Source organism: Zootoca vivipara, chromosome 7, assembly GCF_963506605.1.
Source record: "Zootoca vivipara chromosome 7, rZooViv1.1, whole genome shotgun sequence".
Classification (NCBI taxonomy): Eukaryota; Metazoa; Chordata; class Lepidosauria; order Squamata; family Lacertidae; genus Zootoca; species Zootoca vivipara.
In genome coordinates, this window is record NC_083282.1 from 65222330 (window position 1) to 65244425 (window position 22096).

At 41.8% G+C, this 22096-nt stretch overlaps 1 protein-coding gene across 11 annotated transcripts in view; it reads right to left on the minus strand.

Annotated features, from left to right (window-relative positions):
• Positions 1-790: 790 nt before the first annotated feature.
• PPFIA4 (PTPRF interacting protein alpha 4) overlaps positions 791-22096 on the minus strand; it is a 106755-nt gene continuing 85449 nt past the window's right edge. For 3 of the 11 annotated variants that reach the window (XM_060277205.1, XM_060277199.1, XM_060277208.1), the window contains 7 exons: positions 21558-21620; positions 19137-19163; positions 17879-18054; positions 16559-16656; positions 15759-15934; positions 14880-14948; positions 5135-5552 (listed from right to left, as the gene is read on the minus strand). In XM_060277205.1, coding sequence (XP_060133188.1) covers positions 5289-5552; positions 14880-14948; positions 15759-15934; positions 16559-16656; positions 17879-18054; positions 19137-19163; positions 21558-21620 — 873 coding nt within the window. In that variant the 3' untranslated portion in view covers positions 5135-5288. Of the gene's footprint in view, positions 1978-4250; positions 4525-5134; positions 5553-14879; positions 14949-15758; positions 15935-16558; positions 16657-17878; positions 18055-19136; positions 19164-21557; positions 21621-22096 lie in introns of those variants that run through there. The other 8 variants (XM_060277207.1, XM_060277202.1, XM_060277206.1 and 5 more) reach the window with 5 other exon arrangements.

Sequence of the window (22096 nt, forward strand, 5' to 3'; positions counted from 1 at the left end):
ATCCCAGTGTAAAAAAAAAAACCCCAGCAAAATTGTCCACCCTCAAATAAGCCTGTCATTTGTTTCTCTGCATGAATTATAAAATTAAGAACTATACTGCATCAGATCAAAGCGCCCCCCCCCCCTAGTGCAGCATTCTCTTTTCCACAGTAGCCAATCAGATGTGGATGGGAGCCCTGTAACTCATACACATTCCTCAAGTAAATCATCTTTTGAGTGTATCCCTGTATTTAAATGGCTTCAGCTATTGGATGTCTAGGAATCAACTGCCCATGTCTGTTATGTGTACTGTTACGAGATCTATGTAAGATTAGCACAAAGGGTGTGCACCTTGTGAAAGAAAAAAAAAGAATCTGTGCACCCAAGGCCCCAAAATGGTCTGTGCACACAGGCCCTTGAAACACCCCTGATGCAGGTGTCAAAAGAATAGCATCATTACATCATCACTCCCTGGGCCTGCCAAGGGACTCCAAGATGACTGGGTCTAAAAGCTTCTGACTGGCATGCCTTATTCAAGTAAGGAGACTACATTGAAAATGTGGGTGGCTATGGGCTTTTCCTTACTTCTCATCCCACCCAGCCATAAGGATGTAAGATGGTGCTAAAATGCTCCATCAAGCCATAGGAAGGGTACAGTCAACTAGTGGGCCAATTAAGCATCATCATCAGGCCAGATACGGCTCACATGCCACCAGTTACCACAAACATCATGCCCAGAGAATCTGTATTAATGCAGAAGAGAATTATGAATCCACCGAGCCTTGCTTTAAAATCAGATTTATTGGAACACACATACACCCATTCCTGACTTTTTTTTTTGCAGGGTTTGGAATCCATGCAGTACCAATAATATGACAAAAGAAAGAGGTTGTTGATATAAAGGGATCACTTACTCTTTAAATTAAAAAAATATTTAATACTGTATTAGGCAAGTTGTACACCAAAAAGACATTGCAACTGTACAGTCTCTTGGATATTGCACTTCCAAACAGCACGGTATGAGTATAGGGCATTCCAGCCACCAAGAAATACCACGTCAGTAATAAGAGGGCCACACTAGGCAAAAGGCAGCATGAGGAGACAAACGGATCCTACCCTAGAAGGAAGAAACAGCTAGGAACCTTTTTGGATCACAGGCTATCTGTAAATGCAAAGAGAAGAAAGGGGAGATTTTCTGTTTGTCTACAAGGGAAAGATAAGAGCATTTACTGTGTACCCAACAGAGATCTGAGGACATCACTTGTACTCCCAGCTTCAGATTTCATTTCATACATGACAAAGGGACCTGGAAGACATACAAACTTGTTTGGTAGCTACTATCTCCTTCCCACCAAGCACCTCCATGCCCTGCTTTCAGCCCTGGCCCTATCATATCAGAGGAACAATACTGCCCATTGGCAGATGTTCCTTGTTGCCTGTGGCATGGTGGGCAGTTCCAGCAGAAAAGCCTTCTGCTGCACTTGTGGGAGAGTTCAGAGTTGGAGTCTCCCATAGTCTCATCATTGCCTTTGTCTCCTTAGCGATTGTCTTATTGGGTCCGAGCTGTACGGTGGGAACAAGCAGCTACTGCTGCTCTCAGGCATATTGGCAAAATGAAACGCAGGCAGATAACGGTGCAGGGACTTCTGCAGACCAGCATTAAGGTGTTTCCATGTCTTACCAGACCTACATCAAGATCACTGCATCACACACAGTGGGGGGATAGATGTCTGTTCTCTTTCTCAGTGAGAGCATTTCTAAAGCCAAGGGAACGGGGGAGATAAATGGGAAGCCACAGATATAATTGGGGTTTAAGGACACCAAACAGGAGATCAGGGGTTGTGTACAAGCAGGAGGAAGAATCTTCTTTTGGCCATATGGCCTGAAATGGTTGGCCTGTAGCTTCTGTTCTTTGGAGCCAAGGAGCAGGCACAGTCTGGTCTCTGGCCTAATCTCGGAAAGCAGCCAGTGTATAACCATACAAGTAGTGGGAATGTGCTGCAAAACAAAAGGGTACAAAGTCTACATTAAACATGAAGGGTACGATGCTGTGGCAAATCTGCTCTGTGCCTGTGCTCCTCCTACAACTATTCACTAGGGTCCTGGTGAAAGATTTGGCATTCAACCAAGCCCCAACAGAAGAAACAAGGCCCAATGCTCCAAGCACCTGTTTGCATGGAGCACCTAAGAGGGTCAGAGAAAGGTTGAGAGAATCCGCAGTTTTCACACCCCCACCTTTGGCAGGCTAGGAGATCCCACTGAAGCTGCCATGCTCAAGAATCCTGATGCTGGCAAACTGCTGTTCACCAGCCTTTAGCGCAGATTTAGAGTCCACACTGATCAGCATAGAAATAGCAGAAGCTAGACACAAGCACAGTCATGGCTGATCCATGGATTTTGACTGTGAGACCCACAATGAACATAGCCAAGTCTGTTCTTGTCACTGGAAGCGTCAGTGCTGATGTTGCCTTGGGGAGAAAGGGATAAACTTTGCTATCTTTATCCAACAGCTGTCCCCTTCATTTCTATAGATGCCTCTCCAGCCCCTATTCAGCACATTCCTCCTTCCTCCTCCTCTTTGTTAGTATGATCCATTAAGATTTTGCCGACACTTCAGTCCCTGGAATTTCTTGGTTATTGAGCTTACAGCATGCAACTAGACTAGAAAGTTTCCTACTAGGCAGGAAACAGCTTCTATTATAATCTGAAGGAGAAAGTATCCGAATGGCTCAATTTCTCTGCCAGTAAATGGGTCCTGCCTACAAACACCATAACTATTAAACAAGTCTTGGAGAACAGCTTTATAAAAGGGAAGCAGTTTCATCAAAATGAAGTTTCTGTTGGAATAACAGCTTGATAGTCGGGCTGAATATATTGACCTAAAATTCATATGTAGGCAACTTGTGGCTCTGCAAATAGTGTTGGATTACAACTTTCATTATCCCTGACCACTTGCCATGTTGGCTGGGGCTGATGGCAATTTGGGTTTAATAATACTGACAGAGCCACAGGTTGCTCGTCTGTGGTAGGTAGATAGGTGCATCTGCTAGGCAACATCCAAGATGTTTTGTCATGTACTATGAGTTATACTATATATTCATGTTATAATCCTATCCTTCCTTTCTTCCAAGAAACTCAGAACGACATTTTAAATTCACAGTAAACCTGTAAGGCAGATTAGCTTGAGGGAGAGTGACTTCCCCAAAGTCATTCAGAGAGCTTCAGAGTTGAGCACAGAATTACAGACAGGTTTTCCAGATCATAGCCCAACAATTTATGATTCTCTGCTAAATCCAACACATCTAAAAGTAATGTGCGAAGTCCATTAAAGTTTTAGAAACTGTGCACAATATTTTTTTTCAGAAGCTATACCCTCTACCATCAGGAATATCAACAGTTCTTCTTCGTACAGAACCCGGGTGGCCAACAATTAAGCCAAGAGTGGACGGCACTAATCAAGTATAATAAAAGAACAGCTACTGTTGCAATTAAGTTCTTTCCTGCACTGTGCTATATAGAATTGGGTGATAACCAACTCTGGAAAACAGCTTGTCAATATGTTTTAGACGATTATTCTCTTCCAGAACTGAGCTCTGCATTGACCTTAAATAGGTATCAACTAAGGGGTTGGCTCTTCTGGCAGAAACTGGTTTCTTTTGAGAGAAAATAATAGCTTCATAACACACAGAGTAGCCCTCTATGCACTATATATATATGGGGAAAGGAGTTAGATAAAATTGCTATAAGTTGTTTTGGTGATTCAGAGGTTTAATCTGAAATCAAGCTAGATTTAAGCTTGTTGGTGTCTCTCCTCTCTTTCTTCATGGATGTTGGCTTATTTTATGGGCTCCATGGCTTTGTCCACTTGTCTTTGCTTTCTATTATTTAAATGTTGGATTGCAATATCTCTGAAGGAAAATGTGCCTGTGCCTTATTGCCCTACAAAGAGAGGCCACTGAAGCAGTACTGGATGTTTGGTGTGCATTGAGGAATCACCTATAAATACATGCTAGAAGATATCACTGTGCTAACAACTGCTCCTGCAAACACCAAGACAGAGCTAAAGTGTTGAAGCCCATTGTTGTTGAGATTAGGGTTGTTGAATGAATAAATCTGGCACCCATCAGATATATAACAACTGTGCTGGGCCCTCTGGTCTGACATGGACTAGAGGAAATTGTGAGACCACTGGGGTGCTGCAGTTCAAACATGGGAATACAGCACTGTGCAACTCATTTTGTCATGATACTCTCACACACACACATATAGCACAAAAAGCTGAACTGGTGATACAGGAAGCTTCCCTACAAGTGAATTAAGGCAGGTAACAAAAATTGTGTTTAGAAGCCTGAAGACAGAGAAATTGATTTCTGGTTTATTTCATTAGTTTCTGGAAGTGCTCTAGACTACTGAGAATACAGCTGCTCTGCCCTAATTTCTACACTTACCTGGGCCCTGGGCCAATGGTCCCAATGGAAACTGAATCTCAGCAGGAATATGTGCGAACTGTGGATGTCTCCAGCCTTTGGGACCCAGATGCACCAACTGCAAACCATTTAGCAACAACACATAAAAAGCATGCAATTAGTGAGATCAGAGCTCTCATGCAAAGCACACCATTAAACCCTTGGTTCCCTGTTGCCTGACTGCCTAGCTTGGCTTATTATGAAGGTCAGGAGCAATTAAAGTCAATTAAGCAAGTTTAGTCAGTTAAAAAGTACTAACTAATGCTTTTTAAAAGGCATGAAATTGTAGCTGCCTAGCATCAGAGGTATATGGCTTCAGAGCTCAATAAGAAATAACATTTCAGACCACTGAATGACTAAATAGACAGGAGTCTAAAGCAGCCAAGGGTGCTATTCATGGAGCAGAACTGGAGGGAGAGGAGTTGTTCTATTATGGGAGAGTGTAAGTTCACATCAGCTGGACACCACAGAACATACCTGATTTGCAAGGTCAGATCCCTGAAAGCTCCTTTCTTCCAGACTGATTAGAAACTCATCAAAATATACAAAATAGCTTTCTCATTTATCTTTTCATACCTTCATCCCTGGGCTAAAGCAACTAAGCAAATACCCTGCATGGGATTCAGAAAGGGATAATCTTGGCGAGATCAAATGGGACATCAACTGTTCTCAGAACTTTCTGTGCCTATCTAAACTCTCTTATACCAGCATCAGATTCAGGGAGTACAAGAACCAAAAGTAAGGTCTATATGTAGTCTGCGCAGGCAAATCATGCTAGAAGTCCAATTAGTAGTTACGATTATATTCAGGAAACTAGAGTGTTGGGCTTCTTATCAGCAGAGATCACACACCATGCAGCGTCCCAACACTTGATGGTTTTGAAACTGTCTTATTCATCTCCCATGAACAAGAGCAAAGCTGGACCTTACCTTCTGGTGGCATTTTTTTCGGTGGTGCTGAAGGAGGTGGAAGGGGCACCAAGGAGGTCACTCGGAACCCTGCTGGGAGCGTCTCTGCTGATCCGCTAAGCATGCTGATGCTGTTAAAGTCTCGGGGGCGGAAGCGCTTTCGCCAGGAGGGAGTTCGCCGAAAACTCTTGTCATCACCCTGTAAGGAAAGAGAAGATTATACCACGTACCAAGCAAAGCAATCAGGTAGGCCTTCCTCAGGGAGCAGTAGTCAGTACTGGCATTTGTGGAAAGGAAAAGACTCATGCAGGTCTCTTATGGTACAGGAAGATCGGCAAAGTCTGAAAAACATTGACAGACAACTCCTTGAAGGGAGTTGGGCTGGTTCAGACCAGCTAGTTTTCCTGGGTTTGGGGCATGCCCCCGAGGCAACATCTCTCTGAATCTTAGCTAGTAGCACTGGCCACTGTGAGCTGTCCAAGGTACTGACAAGCTGCCTTTTGCTTTGTCCTGCTTTCCTGGCTGGGATCAAGCAGAGTTGACTCTGACTGGATTACCCATTTTGCCATGATCCTGCTCTTTGGCACACAACTTCTGTGCTATCCTGGCACCCTGGCATCAAACTGGTCTCCCCTGAAACTTTAAGACAAGACTCCACAGTGCACATTTTGTTTCCTGCAATTAGCCTTCCACATACTGGTCTATATCTGTTCTTAATTTGCTCAGTGTGCCATGCAGAAACCCATGTTTCTTCTACATTTTGTCCACCGGCCGAATCTTCATTACCAAATAGACATGTTGATAAAGCAGGTTCTGTGATTGCTTCATTATATAACCACCTCAACTCACATAGACTACACTGATGCAAAGATTTTGAAAGTGTGTTAAAATGTGGTATTGTAATAAATTTTGATTCAGTTGCAAGCTAGGATTTGGATGAAATAATCACTCACTTCTATATTTCATGCTGAACACAGCACAAATCAGCTCAATGACATTGTGTGAATAGGCCTTCAATCTCCTTTTTATGTGGTCAAATAGTACAAAAACCTCAGCATTCAGTAAGAAATCTCCCAAGGATTATATTCTAATTTTCTAACCGAGTCGCATACTTTTCAGAAATTGGCTCTATATCCCTATGGAAACGATCTAGAAATTTGGCCATCCTACAAAGTGGAATAATGAAGATAATAATATACCAATAGTGTTTTAAACCAGCATTTGTCTTGGTAAAGTGATAATTCTATCTCAGATTCAAGGAAACGTAAGCAGAACACAGTTATGGAAAATTAATGAGAAGCCCTTGGGGACTTTATTCTTTCCTTCACTCACTGACAAATAAATACTGAGATGCTGATGGTGATTAACAGAAATGTGAAAGAATTCAAATTTACTTCAATTTGCTTCGAGTAGAAATAAGAGTTAATCTGCCAGAATAACAACAGTAGATGTTGTTTACTTGAAATGACCAAATCCCTTTCTAATCTAGTGTCAAAGTTTCTGATTCCGTATCAGTTTTTTTAAAAAAATGTTTGCCTTGAGTTTTCTAAAGCCAGCCTCCTTGCCTTGAACCTCGAGATGTTTCCCTCTGAATATTTTAAAAATTCATCACAAAAGATGATTTCAGAGTGTGATAACCCAAAGAGGATCGCCCAGTGTCATCACTCCTCATAGCCCCTTATTTTCTTCCTTTTGAAGTTTCCTCATTGTGACCTCTAAAACAAAAATATTGCATATTGCTAATGGTAAATAGGTTGTTTAAGCACATAGATAGCTGCTGAAGATTCAAATTCAGAGGTAAAATTTCAAAAACCCCATTAAAAGAAATATATTCATTTTTAAGGCAATCAAAGCAATTGGAACGCAGTACACAAAATGGAAAAATCTTTCTAAAAATATCTTCATCCTAATGGGATGGGGCCAATAACTGGGCTTTGAGTTAGTCCATTTCTAAAATCATTTAGAGCCTAGGAAACAGACTGCTAGACTCTCCAGACCCTAAGCACATGTCACTAGTTCCGGGTTTGCAGTGATCGCTCCCAAAATGCATTTTTACAATAGAAACCAATAATGTTAAGCTGGTGAAATCTTAGCAATCATGACCAATATTCACTCACACAAATTGTACAGGTTTCACAGTTCAGCATCCAGAGCTATTCTCTCTGGCCTGTCACTAGCCAATTTCTGACTGGTGAATACCAATGGTGATGCCACACCTGTGGAATTCTCCCTCTAGAGCAGCCTTTCCCAACCTTGGGTCCCCAGATGTTTTTGGCCTACAACTCCCATCATCCCTGACCACTGGTCCTGTGAGCTAGGGATCATGGGATTTGTAGGCCAAAAACATATGGGGACCCAAGGTTGAGAAACACTGCTCTAGAGCAGGCATAGGCAACCTTGGCTCTCCAGATGTTTTGGAACTACAACTCCCATGATCCCTAGCTAACAGGCCCAGTGGTCAGGGATCATGGGAGTTGTAGTTCCAAAACATCTGGAGAGCCAAGGTTGCCTATGCCTGCTCTAGAGAGATCAGAGGTGTTCCCATTTTTTGAAGGCACGAGAACATGTTTATTGTAGAAGGCATTCAATGATTGACTCTGTGTTTTTATTGCCTTCTGTTGGTTCTTAAAGCTACTGGGTATTTTTAGTGTTTTATTTAATTTTTAATATTCTATTCTATGCTTTGGGAAACTTAGCCAGAAAAGCCAAGTATATAATAGCTTAAATACATAAATACAGGCCAGGGTCTTCACAGGTTCAGAGCAAAATTACCATTTCCTCATCATTCTTTATTTGCTGAAAATCAAAGACCTGCCTTTCCCAATACAAGCGTCCTTGAGTATTATGATCATCAACAGAGGCCCTTCTGCTCTTTGTGAGGAGGGAGCAGACTTTTTCAGTGGCTGAGTCCAGGCTCTGACACTCCCTGCCCAGGTAAGTCTGCCTCATTGCTTCTTTGATTGCCTTCTACCACCGTGTGAAAGCCTTCTTTCTTATATCTTTAGTGGCTTAACTAAAACCTGTGGTTATTCTTATGGTTTTACCAGCTTATCATTGGCTGCTTTTCTTTTTAATAACAATGCATTCCATGTTTTCATTGTATTTGTAACTTTTTTTTACTGCATGTGTATTCTCTTTTTAGTTAGCTGCCTTAGAATAAATGTTTTAAAATTTGAATGCATCTCCAGCTGAAAATACCACAAAATTGGTTATTATGGGATGGACTAGTACTATGAGGTAGGGACAGAGCCTAGGGCTTGCCGATCAGAAGGTTAGTGGTTCGGATCCCCGTGACGGGGTGAGCTCGCATTGCTCTGTCCCAGCTCCTGCCAACCTAGCAGTTCGAAAGCACGTCAAAGTGCAAGTAGATAAATAGGTGCCGCTCCGGCGGGAAGGTAAACGGCGTTTCCGTTGTGCTGCTCTGGTTCGCCAGAAGCAGCTTTGTCATGCTGGCCACATGACCTGGAAGCTGTACGCTGGCTCCCTTGGCCAATAACACAAGATGAGCACCACAACCCCAGAGTCGGTCACGACTGGACCTAATGGTCAGGGATCCCTTTACCTTACCTAGTACTATGAGGTGCAATATTATGCGAGATACATTCTCTCCCTCTTCCAAAAGGGAGGAAGTCCCCGTAATGTATTCTCTCTAGCTATTTAAACATTTAAAAACTTTAAACCACACTCTGCATATGGCATTGCCATACTCCCTTCAAAACTTCCATGCTCATATTTTTCCAGCTGTATTCAAAATGGCAACAGCAGAACAGCCTTCTGGGTGGCTTGACCAAACAAAATGCAATGTCCACTCCTTCACTACATTATTCATTAAAATTATGGGTGCTCAGCTTTGAATATGGTAAAACTCATGTTCTACACCTTAATAACCTTGAAGTAGATCAGAAGTGGGCAATCATAGGCCTAATTTCAAAAGCCCTGTGTAAGTGACTTGTTCAGGCCTCTGGAAAGTGTGATCTGTCTTTCCCCAGCAGCCTACTGAGAAGGGAGGGGGGGGAGGAGAGCAGAGGAGTGTCATAAGAAGAGAGAAAGGGTGGCCTTGTCCACTTTTGGCTCTGGTTTCACTCATCACTGGCTTTAGCCCTGCCCAGAGAGTCAGCATGCATTCCCCCCAAATTATCGCCATGTGATTGCAGCTTCCGACAGAAAAGAGTTTGCCCATCCCTTAAGTAGATTAATATATGCCCAAGGTACAGAATACATCTCTTCTCCCCAGACAGACAATTCCGTCAAGAGTTGGGGAGAGAAGTATCCGTGCCTTAGGAAATCACAAGGTTAGTAACTAGATTTTGAAGACAGAGGAGGGACATTTACTGCCCAGAGTCCTTTATGGATGAGCAAAGTAGTCTGCAGCTCCAGTGCTGCAAAAGAGAGAACTATTCCGTGTCAGCAGAGTCTCCTAGGTATGCCCTTGAGAAGGAAACACAATACAGCACTGTGCTAAGTGGGCTAGAGCAGGGGTTTTATTCCTCCAAAGTAGCACATATATATGCTACACTGGATCAGCTCTATGGGATGGGAATTGGGGCACAGTGTTACAATGGCTACAGCACTATCTACAAGACCAGCATTGGGAGAGTGATTTTTAGACGCCTGGCAGTTATGCTAAGGAGTGCTGCAGGGCACTATTTTAGCTCTAATACTGGAGGATGAGGCAATGTGGAGCATGGTGCTATCAGTATGCTGATGATACTCAGCACAGTTTCTTCATATCAGAATTTGAGGATTCTGTGCCTGAATGCTAGCTGTGGAAAATAAAAACTTTGAGTCCCAGAAAGATGAAGGCGCTCTGGGCACATAGCCCCAGTTTCTGAGAAACTAGTCAACTGCCTGTTGTAGAGAGGGTTGCACTCTGAAACTAAGTAGTCTAATGGGGATCTAAGTTTTGTCACTGGAGGTGTAGGCGGCCACAGTGCACCTTTTATCAGTTCCAGCTAGTACAACAGCTGTTGCCATTGCTGGACTGGGATAGCTTGACCACAGCTGTCCAGGCACTGGTAATTTCAAGACTGGGTGACTGCAATGCACTCTACATGGGGCTTCCTTTGTCCTTGAATTTGGAAGCCAGAGTTAGCAAAGAATGTTGCAGCATGATTACTGACAGGAGACCTTATCAGTATAACCCTGGTCAAAGATCTGCACTGGCTGCCAAATTGTTAGCAGACCAAGCAGCAGATTCAAGATATTACTGGCAATATATCAAGCTGCCAACAGCTTAGGACCAGTTTGCTTGAAGGATCACTTTACCACATTTGTGCCCACTTGAACACCCACATTTATATGTGCTATATAATGTCCGTTCCACACTTGTGATGAATTAGTCTTTTACTAAGGAAGTACCTAAGCTCTGGAACTGACTGCATATTAATATCAGGCAAGCAACACAGTGGTACTGTTTTCAAGACAATCTAAAAACTTTCTTCTGTAGGAAAGCCTACCCAGACATGTATTTTTGTTGTGAACTCAGATCTTATTTATATAGTTTGATCATTTTATTATGTCTACCTGTTTTGAAAGTCTGCTAATATTTTCAGCAGTCTCTTATGAGTATTTAATACTATTTGATGCAAACCTCTGAGATATTTATTCAATCTTTAATTGAATGGTCTATAAATCTTGTTAAATATGAACTGACTGGGACCCTGTGATCATGAGGACCAGAGGTCCAGAGGGTGGCAACACAAAAATGTGCTTTTTCTGTGGTTCTTCATTTGTGGAATGCTCTCCTCATGGAGGTTCACCAGGCACCATTGTTATTTATCTTTAAGTGCCAGGCAAAACCTTTCCTCTATAACCTGGCCTTTGGCCTGTAACTATCACTCCACCTCAGATAGTAGAAATTGGGTACATGGAGATCAGAGTATCTGGGGGATTTCTCCCCTCTAGCCCGTTCCCATTGTAGCACAGAGGACTGAATGTTGGATGTGATGTGGTCAGACCTGGGTTCAAATTCCAGCTCAGCCATGAAAACCACTGAGTAACTTTGAACCAGTCACACATTCTCTGTCTAACCCACTGCAAAGAGATAAAGTGAGATAATTCCCATATATGCTGCCTGAGACACTGGGGGAAGGCTTGTTGGTTTATACACCACCCTTCAGCAATGATGCTCAATGACAAAAATGAGATAAAATGCAAGATCAAAGTGACAGCATACTAAACTAACAATACATTAAAAAGCCTGGGAATTAAAAAAAAAATTTTTTAACTTTCTTCTGGGGCCAAAAAGGTAATGGGTGGAGTTCACCTAACCATGTGCAAGGGGCTTTTCCTCCATATGCCCCCCAAAATTGGTTCGGGAGGGCAGTCAAGAGAATCTCCAAAACAGTGTGGGAGGGGAGCGGCTATTGTTCCATCTGGCAAACTGAAACGCTTGCGTAGACAGAAAGTTTGTAATACTGTGATATTGAAATCCTCCCAGTTGCAAAATTTGGGCTGGGCTACAAATATTGCATACAAGCACGTGCTCCTATTCCGGGCTAAAGTTTGTTAGTTATACTGTGATAGCCAGATTATTTGATTTCATTTCTGACGTGGAGATTATGGGTCTCTATACAGTAATTTGCAACATACTTACCAGTACTGAAGCTCACAGAGATCTGTGTGCTTACCTGTATATCACTTAGAAACTTCCTCCATCTCCAAAGATTTGAAGGTACAGAATCCATTGCATCTGATTGACAGAACCTTCCCTATATTGTGGAAAGCTGAACATACCATCCTATGTGTCCTTTCCTCTCCAAGAGAGTGTTGCTTCTTACTTTATGATCCGCTTATCATCACCTGCCCTACCATTAGGCTTCAGCCAACCTCAGGTAGTAGACTGTGCAATTTCATTAAATGGCTGTAAATTCTTGATGATATAGTTTATTATGCATTTACCCACTGGAGGAAGTTTGGATTTTCTGCCTTCAAAACCAACACTTTGGTGAAAATAAAAGTGTGCATAGTAATGATGTCTGAAAATGGCACAGTATTCTATTTTTCATTTTGTGGTATACATGCTGTAAATAAATATTACCTGCACAGAGATTGTCTCTCTGTAGAAAAATGTTGCTTTAAAGATTAAGCCACTGGTATTTCTTCACTCTGTAAACAGTGGATCACCCCTTTAGAATGAGGATTTTTATTTTTGACCTACAATTTGCACATTATGAGTGCTTTAGAAGTATCAACAACACATATACATTCCTCAGGGCATGTTTTATTAATAGTCTATGTCAGGCATCCCCAAACTGCGGCCCTCCAGATGTTTTGGCCTACAACTCCCATGATCCCCAGCTAAGAGGACCAGTAGTCAGGGATGATGGGAATTGTAGTCCAAAACATCTGGAGGGCTGAAGTCTGGGGATGCCTGGTCTATGTGATCTTAGTGTCAAGATGAGAAAGTATAACAGCTTGCAAAATCTTATGAGTGTAAATGTTGAAGTGGAATAACAGAACCACTTGAAAAATAACTCCTAAGTACTCCAGAATATTCAGCCCATGCAGGAAGTGGTACACTGTCAGCTGGTGCTACTGCTTTTTATGATGACTAAGTCGCAAAAGGATATATTGCCTAACTCACATACAGATAACTGAGTGTACCTCAGATTTTATCCTAAAGCAACCAAATGCAGTTATGGATAATAAGGATGCACCACTGAGAGAAATCAGGTTGACATAATACTAGGTAACCAGTACATATATATACCAGATTTTTCTTCTTGAACAAAAAATAGAGTTTTCAGCTTTGGGGAACCATTTGAATAATTTCTATTCCACTTTGAAATTTTAGGTGGTAATATTTATCATCTAAACCAGTGGTCTTCAACCTTGGGTCACCAGATGTTTGTTTGTTTGTATGTTTGTTTGTTTATCTACAATAGTATTCCTATACAGCCAACATTTCAGAGAGGTAAATGCACATGCAATGCTCAGGTGTGTGCCAGTTATTTTCACTTGATACATTCCCTTCCTGAAAATGCAACAGATTGCTGGCGAAATCCATACCTTACCCTTGTCCTTGAATAATGCTTCACTTCAAAGTTTCTTCTCATGAATGGATCATTTCATGCATTACACTGAGGAAAACCCTCAGGCTTACACTCAACAAGCAGCTCCAATCAACCAAAGTTCCGTAAGAAGTATACCTGTGCACTACTCACGCTTTCCCCATGAAATAGCTAATTTCCGACCAAAAGTAACTCCTCTTGGTAGAAAAACTGCTGGGGAGAAGATGTGAGGGGCAAGTAAGTGTTTCACTCTCCCTCCTGCCTCCCCATGCTGCACTTTAAAACTCCCCATGCTGCCCTTTGCTTTAGAAGAATTTGGCATGACCTGTGTTAGGATGCGCTACTGTCACCTATAGCTTTGCGCTAGGATCACTGAGGGAACAGTTAGTGTCTTCTACTGTTGCACTAAGCATTCCAGAAGATACTCCGTCCTCCCTCCCATATCCCTCCCTCAACTATGTCTGCAAGATGTGTGTTGATACGGTCTTATAATGATTATTTAAAAGGCTCAGCCAGAACTGGCAACTACATCAAGATGTTCCCAGATCCCCAAGTTTAAAGAAACCCTTCAATATATTTCCAGTCCAGTGTTTATAATTTATTGACTGACCAATACAGATAACTTTGGTACACCAAGCAGTGTGACAGTGATTCACAAAGCATACAAAAAGGTTATACTCCACAGAGCAGTGTGTCTGTGTAAACTCACTTCTGTTACAATAGTACGAGATCATGCTGTTGACAGGGAGAGCAGCTCCACGCCTCATGGGGTTTGGTTCACAAGAAGCTATGACAAAGGAGGGCTAGGAGGTCCCAGCTGAAGGTAGGAGTGTTTTCAACATCACTGGTCTTCAGAGCTTTGTCCAGAGCAGTATGAAAACATATGATTCCTACTACTTAGGGGAGTACATTTCAGATAGTCCACAGACTGAGCTTTTGTCTATCAACATACTTACACCATTTTGACTAGTGGGATGAATTTAAAATGTATGCAACCATGTTGCTGCTCATATTTTAGTTTATAGTCCTATTCAACTGAAAATGGTTTATGGTAAACTAAAATAGGAACATTCATGCGGGGATGGTATTACACTTCCTGAAGGAAAGAAGAGCAGGTTTGTTGGAGCCAATGCACAAGTGAATGGCAAGCAGAATTTCCTTGCAGGTTTACAAAAAAAAAAAGTAAACAGCATAGGCTCTGCTAACACCAATCCTTTCTCACATAAGAAGTGAGAAGGCAGCCTGGGTTCCAGCTCTTCTCCCAACACACCATTTCATAACAGGGGGTCCTATGCCTGTCTGCAAGATGAAATCTCTCTGGCTTACCATATCCATTTGCTCTCTTCATGAACAGAATTTCAGCACTTACAATGTTCCTTCACAGAAGATAACTGCACTGCCAGTCCTACTTGCAACACTTCTCTTGCTTCATCAGTTTCTTAGCCAACAGTATGGGCCCAAAATTTCTCAAATTCCCAGCATGTTTTAGTCAGAGGATAGTACTTTGTACTCACATCGTCAAGCCTCCTATCAGTGCCCAAGGCAAGCAGATTGTTGAATTCTCTCTCCATCACTTGTCGTGCCTGCAAAAAACATTAGATAAGCCAACAATAGTGGTCTATCAAAACAAAAACAACACTAACAGTGCCGCCAAATTTCCAGTCATAGTAAATGAAGTATTTCTTGAAAGTTGCTTTCTCTCCATGGAAAGGGCTATTGCCTTTATGTCCTGTTTGTGGCCTTCCCACAAACCACTGTGGGAAAAAGAATGGTGGACTAGATAGACTTTCTGCCTTGTATGTAGTATGCACTTTGGGGCAAGTCATTCATTTATCAACTTCACTAGTTTGCCTTCAGTGAAATAGATGTTGTGCTGCTGCACAATTGTAGGGCCAAACAAGTGGTTGATGTTTGCTACTTCAATCCCACCTCTGTAACTTAGTTTGTGGCTTAGGACAAATCACTTGTCTTCATCTATTCCAGAAATTTGTTTCTAACAGTGCCCTGCCAAATGCCTTTGGGAAGCTTACAAACAGGGAATGAAGACAACAGCACTATGTCATTCTGCCTGGCCAATAAGCTGGGTGGCAGGGGTCTTCCATAGGTGAAGTCAGTAGGAACAGTGTTGGGGAGAATCGAGAAAATGAGGCATGTAGTGGAAGTAACTTGGCAGGGAAACTTGTAGACTCCTTGCTTTTTGGAGATACCAGCTGCCACTAATAAAAACACATCCGACTCAGATTTCTTTAAACATAAACACACGAAGAAGTATGCATGCACACGAAAGCTCATACCAATGACAAACTTAGTTGGTCTCTAAGGTGCTGCTGGAAGGAATTTTTTTTGTTTTGTTTAAACATATAATGGTCATCCTAAAAACATCACTTTCCTACCTGAGTATTCTGAGTGGGTATTTGTAACACAAGTGCCAGACTATTATAATCAAAATTTTCATCCAATGCTATGAGGGCTCCATGGACTCCACTCTCAACAATATTGTTTGCATACTCTCTAAGCCCAATAGACTGAATCCAGTGAATTACTTGATCATTGGTCCAAACCAACACATCTAGAAGGAAGTGAAGCCATACATTCAGGACAAAACACAACAATATTTAAGTCCACATAAGTTGGTTAAGAAAAATAGAAAAAAGCACAATGACTGATATATTGTTTAAAGTTTGCAATTGAAGCCACAAGATTAAAAACAGACAGGTTATAGCATTTTCCTAAGCTTGCACCTATCAGTCACATTGCCCAGATTGTAGCAGTCTCATTTGTTCACGTTATCATACACCAGAACAGAATGGTCAGAGCTCCAGCACTGAGGGAAGAAACCCCAGGAGGGCAAAATTTAAATGCAGAACATAGAAGGCTGGTGCCCCAACCACATAGTAAACATGAGTCAACTAATGAAGATAAGTCCACAGAAAACTATAATGAAGAAATGCAAGTGCATTTGTTCATCATACCATCTGACAGAAGCAGTTTTCCAGTGTCTGAAAAGCCTCTAGAAGTAATAGAAGTAGAAGAGATGCCAGCTTCCCCTTCTCTGCAACTGACAAAGGTTGAGTTTGTAAAACAGCACTGATGATGCCTCAAGAAGGGAAAAGCAAAATGGCATCAAAAGCTCTGTATCATTGTCTTGTTCCTTTGAAGCCTGCCACAAACAGATCTCTTCATTGTTACCTACCTTTGATTTCATGCTGACTTTCCTCCCGCCTCCTCTCCAGCTCTTTTCTATCATAGTTTAGTCTTTTCAGGCACATGATACCATACTGCAGGCTTGTGCTGCAATGATACAATACAGCACTTACTTCAATGCATTTCAAACCAAAATCTTGCTATTTGAAACATCCTTCATTATCTTTAATTGCAGCATTTATAACACATGTGAGGAAGTTGCAGCACTAGTGTCATGTCTATGTGAGTCCTTTAAGGCTCAACCAGTGATAAACAAGGTCTGTCTCCTCTCCCGGTGGACAGAGATAAAGCACAACTGTTGAGGGAGAGGTGTGGAATTGAGGAAGGAAGGAAGGAAGGAAGGAAGGAAGGAAGGAAGGAAGGAAGGAAGGAAGGAAGGAAGGAAGGAAGGAAGGAAGGAAGGAAGGAAGGAAGGGGGAAAAGAAGCAGCTGCAGGGAAAGCCCCAGAGCATCTGGCCCTATTAAGAGCACAGGCAGGCAAAGAAGAGAGTAGCACCTTCTGCGTGAGTGTTGCAGATTTCCAAAAGCCTGACAGGTTTATGCAGGAGGGTAGCAACCAGAAATCCTAAGAACCAAAAGGAAGCCTAAGACAGTGCTCTGGACTACAGTCGTACCTCGGGTTACGACCACCTCGGTTTGCGAACAGTTCGGGTTACGAACTGCGCAAACCCGGAAGTGTTTTCGCCGCGCGCGCGCGCGCGATCGCGCAATTTGCACATGCGCAAAATGGCAGCACCCATCGCGTTCGGTTTGCGAACTATTCGGGTTACGAACTGCGATCCGGAACGGATTGCGTTCGTAACCCGAGGTATTACTGTATTCAGCAGGGCTAATCCTGTGCCATCTAATTCCACACAAATGAGACTTGATAATGCAGTATAACCATCTCAGATCACTGTATAAACCACACAACCCAAAATATGTTTCTGTCCCCGTCCCCCCAATTACTTATGCTAAGAGGGGGAACTCTTCACATCTATTTCCAAAGGTTTTGTTGCTGTTTTTTAAGTCTGTGGCAAATATGCATAGCAATATATTGTAGTTTCCTGGCAAATGATAACCACTGCACTCATCTCCTCTTTTGCTTTAAATATATTATAACATGCAATTTCAAAAACATATAGTAAACACACAAATCAACCTCAACTTTAACAGTGTGCTTCATTCCAAAAGAATAAACTGACTGAAGGACTTTAGGTGAGATAAATTCAGATGGGGGGGGGATGAGCACATGAAACAACTCTTAAATTGGTTGCAAGAAATTCTGGTCTCCTGGGATGAAACAATAACCCTCCAAGAATTTGCTTACCGGTGGAAACTGTCCACCATCTTGAGGTGCACTCGAAGATCTTTCTTAGTCAGATGATCCAGCATCCGTGCATCCACCAGACACTCCATGAAATAGCTGCGATATTGTGGGAGACCCAGACTAGGAAGCCATTCATTCCCTATCCATTCATGATTCATGTCCCCATAAGCCAATGTCTTTGAAAGTAAAGAAGAAGAATGTAAGAGCAGGTCCCTCAGAAGCATTAACAGAATCCTATTGGGAACTCTCAGAAATGTAATTTAGAATAATTTAATAAAGGTACAGTAATCTCATGTCTTGGATTTATCTTGATTGTTTATTGATGTCTTGATAATATAATACAGTATACACTATTGTGTGTGATAATGATTATCACAGAGATGAAAGATTTTTCATATGGTTGGTGATACCACATTGGCAAGTTGTCTGGAACAGCCAGTGTCCTAAATATTGCATGTCTTGAAAACCTTAATCATGAATCTGTGCTCCATTTTCATCCCCTTGGGCAGGAATATATCACAAAGTACTTTGCAGGGATCTTTCCTTACAAGCTCATTTGGATGCAGTGGCTTCTGGATCCTGCTATTAAGTCGAAAGGCCTAGGGCAGTGGGCTCTATTATACATGCTTCCCGCTGAAGGGTTTGGATAAACTGAAGGGTTTGAATCTATCTCTACCCTGTATCTACTTTCAGACTTTCCAGTGATTGGGAAGAAACATTTGAAAAGAAAAGAAGCAGTGGTGCCTAGTCATGCATGCCAGAATTTTATTATGTCTGCCTTCCAGTGGCAAAACGAGGAAGCATCTGGTAATGAAGCAAAGGGCCACAGGTACTTGCTCCCTTTGCATAGGAATTTAGAGGTGTTCCAAATCTGGCTGAGAACAAGGAATGCTAAAATTAATGTGGGAAACAGCAGTAAATCAATAGAGTAGACCTGTACAGTTTGCAAAACTATAACTGTAATGGAACTAGGTGAGGGGGGTAAGAAATGAGAGCTCTCTTATATTATGGAAGCTTTTTCTGTTTGGAGAAAACTGTATAGCATTAGTAACCAGAAAGTGTAAGCAGGGTTAAGAGCATTCTGCATCTGTCTTCATTGAGAAAAGTCTTCCCAGCTTATTAAAACAAATCAAAACCAAAGCAAGGTGATATAATCAGATTGTAAGTGTCATTGTGGAATCAATTTTGATGTGTTCCGACTATTCACATAATTTTGTGTGTCTAAGTGGAAAAAGGCAAGATAATATACACGTCTCACCTGTGCCCAACTGCCCTCCTCATTGTCCTAAATGTAACAATGCAGCATGTCAACAAAACAACAGGCAAAGTAAGTTATCACCATATGGGGGCTGACAATATTTAAGATACAAGCAGAGACTCCTTTATTTTATTTTTTATTTACTACATTTACATACCACCTTTTCCTCCAAAAAGCTCAAGGTGCAGTACATGGTTGTTCCCTTTCCATTTTATCCTCACAACTTTGTGAGGTAGGGTACGCTGAGAGAAAGTGACTGGTCCAAGGTTACCCCAGTGGGTGGGGATTTGAACTCTGGTCTCCCAGGTCATAATCCAACACTCCAACCATTACACCACAGTGGTTCTCCAATAAGCGTAAAACAAAATAATCAGGATACTTTCACACACAGACCACACACATGGCACAAGCACAAATATGATTTCACTTTCAGGCTCTCATTCTTCAGCATGCATAACGTGAGGGATCTCACTGTGGTCAATATTTTGAATCTCTCAATAATGAGCAGAAAAGTCATACTATACTGCACATGCCACCATAATGACTCAAACAGAGAGGCATATGCAAAACTCAAGAGATAAATAACAGGTGCTGCACTAAAGGAAGGAGCAGGTGAAACTTCCTGGAGATTGTTTGTTTGTTTGTTTATTAAATTTCTATATCACCCTTCATATAGGGTTTACAAAATAAAAACACAAAATGCATTGCATAGTAACAAAAACATTAACATCCATTCTTAAAAGACTTATTAAAATGGGCAGTGTGAATGTAAGCAGTCTTAGTAGATGGTTCCCTAAACTGGATGGAGGGGTGGTGGCCTGTTCTTGATGAAGCTAAAGTAAAGTAGTGGGTACGCAGCTTGAGGGTACTTCTGGATCCATTGTCACTTGATGCTCAGGTGGCCTCAGTGGCATGGAGTGCCTTCCATCAGCTTCGGCTGGTGGCCCAGCTGCACCCCTATCTGGACAGGGATAACCTAACTTCTGTTGTCTATGCTCTGGTAACCTCTAGGTTAAATTACTGCAATGCATGTTACATGAGGCTGCCTTTGAAGACAGCTCGGAAACTTCATCTGGTACAAATTTCTGCGGCCAGGTTGCTCACCGGGGCAAGAGGGTTTGAGCGTGTAATACCAAACCTGGTCTGACTGCACTGACTGCCAATTAGTTTCCTGGTCCAATTCAAAGTGCTAGTTTTGACCTTTAAAAGGCTTGGGACCAAAATCCCTTAGGACCAACCACATCTCTCCATATTAACTGACACCATCCCTGCAATCATCACCTGAGCCCCTTCTTCATGTGCCCCCTTCCACAAGAGGTCTGGAGGGCGGCAGCCCAAAATTGGGCCTTTTCTGGGATGGCTCCCCATTTCTGGAATGCTCTCCACAGGGAGACTTGCCTCGCACATTTGTTATATATCTTTAGGTGCCAGACAAAAACTCTCCTCTTCTCCCAGGCTGACGTGGGTAAACAGTAGCCACAATATGTCAATAGCCACAAATTAATTTGTTTTCCTGATAAATGTATACCTTTCAACCACTAGTGTTTTCAAGCAGTAAATATAAAAAAGGAAATGATGCTGACATGTGCCAGTGAACAACTGCTAGCTACCTATGGCTGCAGTCACCACACAAATAGGTGAACAGCAAGTTGCCAACTACATGAGACAGATAAATGTGCTTCTTGTTAGGCATAACCCACATACATTACATTTGTATCTGCTTAATTAAGAGCAAGAAACCTGCCAGTCACCTTACATAAATATTGGCTGGGCAAAGGCACAGCTGCCAGCCACCCTATATGGATACATTTCAAAAAAGACCCTTTACTGTTATTTATTATTATTCTACAGGATTCATAATCTGCCAAACCAAAAAGATTCTCAAAGCAACTTTCAAAAATCAGTTCTAAGATGGTGCCTGCCCTCAGACTCACTATCTAAAAAGACATGACACACAAGGCAATGGGAGGGAAGAAAAATAATTAAGCTTAAGCATGTGTTCTTAAAAGTTACAGTTAACTAGAATAAGTCAGTTACCATGCATACTGAGGGGGTTCCTAAATATTGTGGGGCATGTTTACCCGATAGAAAAGAATAATTTATTTAGTTATAGCTCACATTTCCAATGGAGTAAACACCAAAGATGGCTCAAAGATTGTTGAACCCTCAACAATACGAACAGTGTCCTGAGAAGTGAAGTGAATCACCTTCAAATTGAACCAACCAAAATTGAACCAACCTCTCATCATGCGTAAAGTATGCTGAAATAGGTATACTGTAGTATTAGTCCTGAAAAGGCCTTACATTTTAATTAGATGCTAAATGATTTCCCTGCTTGTTTTTATGAGGATGAGATGGCAGGGATCTCAGACACTGAAGGACAAATTATACAAAGGAAACTATCACACAGAAGAAACTTACCGTTTTGGTTGAAGTTGCTATAGTTTCCATCTCTTCATGTGTCACCCAAACATTTCCAGATGACTAGAGGGAAAGATGAAATAGATTAATGAGAGGAGAAGGAACAACTGTGAACTTGTCAGTAGAGCATTTTAATCTGAAGTCATCTTAAATTAAGCCATGGCTAATGTATGGGTGAAGATAGTTTTCAGTGGCTGTGGAAATGACAATAACGCTATGAAAAATCATGGTCAATTTACATTAAAGAAAAAGACCCTGATTTTTTTGTACATTAAGTTCATTCAGAAAAAAATATTTGAGGCTTTTAAAGAACTAGACCTCTTTTCTTCCCAAATGGTAGGCATTGTACCAAGCCATCTGAATGAATATGCAGTTCTCTTTAGAATTTTCAACCCTGTTAGGAGACCTGTAATTGCAGCCCTGTATTTCCTGTGCCTCACTTACTGTCTGCTCTGCCCCATTTCCTTCCGCCTCCCCTGCTTGTCCCAAATTCTTGCATTAAGATGCCATGCCCTTTGCTTCTTCAGAAAAAAATAAGG